This window comes from Mus pahari, chromosome 10 (assembly GCF_900095145.1).
Source record: "Mus pahari chromosome 10, PAHARI_EIJ_v1.1, whole genome shotgun sequence".
Taxonomy (NCBI): domain Eukaryota; kingdom Metazoa; phylum Chordata; class Mammalia; order Rodentia; family Muridae; genus Mus; species Mus pahari.
Window position 1 is genome coordinate 57,357,955 of NC_034599.1, and position 6,745 is coordinate 57,364,699.

Below are 6,745 nucleotides of genomic sequence, written 5' to 3' on the forward strand. Positions count from 1 at the left end.
GCCTGCCTCTGCCTCCTGAGTGCTGGGATTAAAGGCATGTGCCACCACGCCCGGCTAGGTTTTTACTTTTCGTAATACTCATTTAGATATTTAGATATAATTCATCCTCTTTTAAATAAAACATATAATTATTTTAATACCTATAATTTTATTGAATGATAGCTGTATTCTATATAAAAAATAAATTAAAAGAAAATATATTTGTTCATATTGAATCTAAAAAAAAAAAAGCTGCATGGCGCCCTTTGGAATCCCAGCCCTGGGAGATGGAAACAAGTGGTTCCCTGGGCTTGCTGGCTTGCTAGACTAGCTGCATCAGTGAGGGTGGGTTCAACGAGAGACCCTGCCTCAAAACAAACAAACAAACAAAAAAACAAAAAAACCAATGTGGAGAGCAACTGAAGAAGACACCTGCCCTCGTCCTCTGACATTCCTGTGCACATATACATGTCAGTGTATGCATGTGTACCCGTGTGCACACACACAAACAAGAACTGAGTCTCCCCTAAAATCTCTGCAGGGAGAGCAGCCTGCAGACACAGCCACTTGGGACAGCTGGATCCCTCTATCAGGAAAGAACAAGCCTCTGTTCTTAAAGCTACTTAGCGTCAGGTTATTTGTTATAGTAGCTGCAGGAGACCAACACAGTTGTCTTCCAGCACAGAGCCCTGGCATTCAGGAAGCAAGGGCCTTGCATTAGCCAGACCAGCGGAAACAGGGAAGGATGGGGTTAGCTTTCACTAACTCCTCAGGGGCCTGTGTTGAGTACTGTCACAGTGGTGTTTCTTTTAACCTATGAAACATGTCCTGGGAAGATCCCCCACTCCGCCCCCCTCGGTTCAGACAGAGCTGGGGGGGGGGATCAAGCCCAGGGCTCTGTGCATGGTGGACAAGCTCCCTATCAATGGCTTCCTCTTAATTAAGTAGTCCTTTGTCCCCTGTCCTCCCATCTGTATTTTCCATCCTCTAGAGCCTTATGGTTGCCATGCAGTAAGAACCCAGGAAACAATCATGGGTTACTCCCAAATAGCTCAGTCCCTTTATCTGAGTCTCAGGGAGGAACCTCCCACCAACCTCCCCATGTAGCGCCATCTGTGGACATGGAATCATGTGCCATTTGGCACAGGCACATCCTGTGCAGGTGACTGGGCAGTGAGTCCAAGGTCCTCTCCCTCTGTACCCATGATGGGACCTGTTTTACCCCAGGGACTCAGGGACTGAAGGTCCATTGCAGCAGGCAGAAGAATCAATCCCCTTTAGAGGAGATGTCAAGGCGGCAGGAAAAATCCTCTGGTCCTTTACTGCCCACAACAAGTCAGAGTTCCTACAGGTGGAGAATGGCCCTGAGCAGATAGGCTGGTCTGAAGGTATGATGGGTGAGATGCAGGGCCCCAGCACAGCCCCATTCCTCCACAAAACAAATGGCTCCACCTGTAGAACACGGCCGGAGCGGGGTTCAATCACCCGCAGCTTCTTGTCCTTGCATGTGGTGGTGAGCAGGCTGCCGTCTGTATTGAAGGACATGCAGAGGATCACGTCGGTGTGGCAGTCAATCATTTTCACTGGCTCGCCTATGTCCAGGTTCCAGATAAGGACCTGTAAAGGTAGATGTGCAGTGGATAAAGTCACTGGCTGCTGTGGTCCTGGGTGCTTGTCCTCTATCCACACCAACAGCCCTGGGAGGAGCTGTCTGTACAAAGCCTGGGCTACGCTGGGCTACAAGCTCATTGCCAAGGGTTCTGTACAAAAAGGCAGATGCATCTCAACTACACACTGACATTCATACAGACTGTCACCTAGACAGGAGCTAAAATCACCCAGAAGACAATGGTCTGGAAATATCTGTGAGGGAGTGTCTAGACCAGGTTAACTGAGTCGGGAAGACCCGCCCCCAGATGTGGGCGGCACCTCTCCACAGACAGCTAAGCATGGGCTCTCATCTCTCTGCTTCTTGGTGGCAGATGCAGTATGACCAGCTGCAGCATGAGCCTGCTATCTTGGCAGGCTATACCCTCCACCTATGAGCCAAGATGACCCTTCCTTAAGCTGTTTCTTGTTGGGTATTTGGTCACAACAGCCGGAAAAGTAACCAACACACATGCATTGAGAGCCTCCGACAGGCCCCAGTCTTCACTTGGTTTCTTCAAGAAATAAGGAGAGACATCACCTCCTCACTGGGTCCAGGTGGCTGGCACGATAAGGGTTGGGGCTGCAATTTCCCCTGCAGTCCTACATCTCAGGTTGCTCATTTTTCCTTCTAGGAAGGCATGGTCCTCTCTTGGTTAGGAAGTTACCAGACAAAGGTTATGGGCATTGTGGTCTTCTAGTCCACTAAACTCCAGAGAGGACAGGGAAGATACCTTAAACCTCCAAGACTCCCTGGAAAAATTTGTGCCCCGGAGATGGTGAGTCTTATGCAGAGAATGAATGAGTGACTGAATGACTGACCAAACGGGCCTCTATCAGTCAATGTGCTTAGACTATCCCCTGCGCTCCACCCCCATCCCCCACTGAGCCAGCTCTAGCCAGAGTGCCCACACCTGGACTGCACCCACTACCACCACCACACCTTGTAGTCATAGCCAGCACTAAACAGAATGTTGTTGGTCGTGGGGTGCCACTCAACCAGCCCCACACGGCGGCTATGTCCGTGGAGCTCCAGGAGAGCCTCCGTCATGTTCCGCTTCAGCCCACCGTCAGGGATCTCCCAGATCCGCACCTGCAGAGAGAGAGCCTTGACTTTAATTGGACACACAGGGGCAGGGGGTGCCACAGACCTGGGGGAGGAGCTAGTGCTAGACAGCATGTAACCTCAGACAATGAACATTGTTTCCAGGTTTTCGTTTTGCTTTGTTTTGTTGGTTTTGTCTGTTTTTGAAGAGGATCAAATGTAACTTGAGATGACCTGAACTGTCTGACCTTGCCTCCACCTCTGGAGTGTTTAGATCACAGGAATGTGCCACCGTGACCTGTTTTAGAGGATGCTGGGGACTGAGCTCAGGGTTTCATGTATGCCAGGTAAGCACTCTTTCAGCTGAGCCTCTCCCTACCTCCCCAGCATGCTATTCCCCTGCCAGGCTCAGACAGTCACAGCAGCTTTTAGCAAGCACCAAATTAAAAATCTGCCTTCGTTTTCCCCCAGCAACCTGCTAAGGAAATCTGCTTCTCCTCCTTCTGCCCCAGCTCCTCTGTGCCCTACATGGTGGGTCTCCTACTCTGTCCCTGACCCTGGATGGACATCTGGGCAGAGGGAAGCTGTGGTCTAGGCTAAGAGAGAACGGGCAGAGCATCAGCCTCGAGGTCAGGCTTGAGGGACGAGCCTAAGCAGAGCCTGGATGGCGGAGCTGCTGTTTGCAGTCCTGTGCGAGCCAAGAAGCAGAAAAGGATGGTCTGTGGAGAGAAGGATGGGCCAAAAAACGGTCCAGGCGGGAGCTCAGAGAAGAACTCACAGCTCCAGAGAGAGGCACTGAGCCACAGATAGACCATGGTTTCTGATGCTCATCCCACCGGGCTTCAGTGGCTCCATCCAGGCATGCGTCTCAACTGTGGCCATGTCATCCACAAGGCGGTGTGCATGTGTCACGGGGGAGGTTGTCCCTGCTCTTGCCCCGCCTGACCTGGGATTCAGAGTGAGATAGCGGTGATAAACGACTTATCAGCTATGAGGGGTTGTATATAGCTACAGAATTATGATGAGAAGTGCGACACCCCCCCAGTCGTGTGTGTGTGTGTGTGTGTGTGTGTGTGTGTGTGTGTTTGTGTGTGTGTGTGTGTATACAAGTGTGTGCACTTGAGTGCAGTGCTCAGGGAGGCCAGAATATGGCACTGGCTCCCCCGGAGCTTGATGTGGGTGCTAGGAACCAAACTTGGATCCTCTGGAAGAGAAGTAAGCACAGGGAACTAACCACTGAGAGCCATTCCCCAAGGCCCTTATGTGACACTCTGTGATCTGCCATGGCGGTGTGAATGAGAATGTCCCCCATAGGCACTGTATTTGAACACTTTGTCCCTAGTTGGTGGTGTGCTGTTTGGGGTAAATTTAGAAGGTGTGAACTTGTTGGAGGAAGTAAGACATTGGAGGTGGGCTTTGAGTAGTGTTCTCTCTCTCTCTCTCTCTCTCTCTCTCTCTCTCTCTCTCTCTCTCTCTCTCTCTCTCCTTTTTTGAGACAGAGTTTTACTGTGTAGCCCTGGCTGCTCTGGAACTCACTCTGTAGAGCAGGCTGGCCTCAAACCCAGAGATCTGCCTGCCTCTGCCTCCCGAGTGCTGGGATTAAAGGCGTGCCCCACCTTCACCCAGCTTCCTGCTTCCAGTTGACGCCCTGCTTCCTGCTTCCTGCTTATGGTCATGCTTATGCTAAAGGACATAAACCCTCAGCTCCTGCTGCTGCTGACGTGCCTGTGCCTGCCCCTGCCGTGATGAACTCGTATCCTCTGGAACCATAAGCTCAAATAAACTCTTCTATAAGTTGCCTTAGTAGTGCTTTCTCATAGTTAGTCAAGAGAAGTAACTATGTAACAAATATACCTAGGAAGGCATGGGATATTCCTTAAGACATCATCTAGACAGAAAATAATTGGCTAACAAGAGTGGAACAATTTAATATGTGATGTCAATTCATCACGCTCACCATTTGGCTAGACCGTCAGTCACAAAGATCATCTGAAGGCGAGCAAGGCTGAAGTTGCTGTGCTTGAAGAGAACTCCTTTGCCAAGTTTCCTGACTGATCAGGTGCATCTTCCCTGGACTATGGAAGCAAGGGCCTCCCCACAAAGGCCCCCATAACTTGTCTATCAGCTGGATAAGAAGGAAGTTTTTCCACGGAGAACTTAAAACCACCGTTCTCAGTTTCAGGGAATCAGCCCACTTGAGAACAAATTTCTTCCCTTGGTAGCTCTCACCTACCACCCACCGCCACCTGCTGGTGTGCAAGAGTGACAGGAAGAGGAACCTGGCATGACCTTCTGCCTTCCAACAGTAGAGGACTGTGGAGTGAGGACTAGATTAGAAATAGTGGGGACAGTGGAGTGGGGTGAAGATCAGGGAGACACACATTCCTTTCACCCCCAATTGATGCTTAGATTAGACATGTGTACAACACACACACTCACACACACACACACACACACACACACTTTCTTCTTTTGTTCCAAAAAGATGCTGCTATGCATGTTTCATAGCTTGCTTATTTTCATGTGATGGCAGGTTGTATCTTTACATCCTGCTATGTACAGACATGCCATGTATATGCACATACATCTATAAGAATATATATGATACATGTATAAACACATATAAGAAATAAAGTATATACATTTACACGTGTTTGTGTATGTAATGTGAATATATATGCATACGTGTTCATGTGTGTGTGTGTGTGTGTGTGTGTGTGTGCTTGTGTGCATGTGTGCATGTGTATTGAGGCCAAACCTCACTCACCAGCTGAGTGACACTGGATGAGCCATTAACCTCTCTGAGGTTCTGACTCTCGGTGTAGAAAGTAAAGGGATCTATGGCCTTGCAGAGGGTTGTGGCTTAAATCCAGCTGGGTCCAGAGTCATGTGAACTGATTTGTTAGAGTGGCAGCTGTCTTGTGCCACAGGAACACAAGGGAAGTGGGACCCCAGCTCCAGCCTCTGGGAAACAGGGGGTGGGGGGAGACAGACAGAGTGACAGACAAAGATAGACAGACAGAGAGGGGTGTACAGGTGGACAGTGGTGATTGTTAAATGTAGGATACCCAAGCACCTAAACAGGGTTTGGGGAGTCAGGGAGAATCAACACCCCAAAGAGAGGTGTCTCTTATTTGATACCTGGAAGTTCCCCTCCTGGGCCCAGCTTTCTCATCTGCACATTAGTCCCAGACATCCCTGACATTGCTGAGAGGGAAGAAATCACGAGGCTTGACCCACAGCGAGAAGTTGGCATCAGAGACAAAACAAAACAAAAAACCAAAAAGCTCTGGCTCTGGAGAGTAGATGCAGTTCACAGTGGGCTTAAAACACCCCGAAGGAAACTCCTCTCTCTTAGAATGCATGGAATTTGCTGGAAACAAAGTGTATCTGGGATGTGGGAGGAACACAGAGGTTCTGCCCAGGGAGTGTGCTGGGAGCTTACTGCAATAACACAGGAAACCCGAGACTGTGCCAAACAGGATTTGGGGAAGGAAGGGGTGGAGAGAAGCATGGAGGGTTCTCCTCCAACAAGCCAGCTGTGCGGGAGAGTCCCCTTCCAGCCTGGAGCCAGAGTCTTGTCACACTCAGTCACGTTTAATCAATTAGATAAGTGGGGGTGGAGAAGGGGGTGGGCAGGGGGCGGGGCGTGTCTTTGCTTCCAGGAGCTCAATCTCCTGAGAGACAGCAGACATGCGCAGACAAATGAGGGCAAGGTCCGCGCATTAAAGAGGAGATAGAGCCTCCAAACCAGCGTGTGCATGAGTGGGGACAGGGCAGCTAGCCAACAAGGCTTGACCTTGAGTTTGTACAAGCTCCCTGCAAACCCAGGCTCTGACTTGAGTCACTGTGAGTCTGTGGCCAAGGTTTTTAGATTTTTCTGAACATGTTTTCTCAGCTGAGGGGTGACTCTACCGGTGCCACACAATTGCCTCGAAGACTAAAGAAAACGGAATCTGTATTCTCCCAGGAAGACGACTGTTGGCTAGTTTTGTTTTGTTTGGTTTGGTTTGGTTTGGTTTGGTTTTTTTCGAAACAGGGTTTCTCTGTATAGCCCTGGCTGTCCTGGAACTC

The 6,745-nt window shown here is 49.8% G+C and overlaps 1 protein-coding gene across 2 annotated transcripts in view; it reads right to left on the reverse strand.

Annotated features, from left to right (window-relative positions):
* The window catches only part of Coro2b (coronin 2B), a 112,508-nt gene that overhangs the window by 10,566 nt on the left and 95,197 nt on the right, over positions 1–6,745 (reverse strand). For both annotated transcript variants that reach the window (XM_021206182.1, XM_029542795.1), the window contains exons 4-5: positions 2,570–2,719; positions 1,432–1,596 (exon numbers count right to left, since the gene is read on the reverse strand). In XM_021206182.1, coding sequence (XP_021061841.1) covers positions 1,432–1,596; positions 2,570–2,719 — 315 coding nt within the window. The remainder of the gene's footprint in view (positions 1–1,431; positions 1,597–2,569; positions 2,720–6,745) is intronic.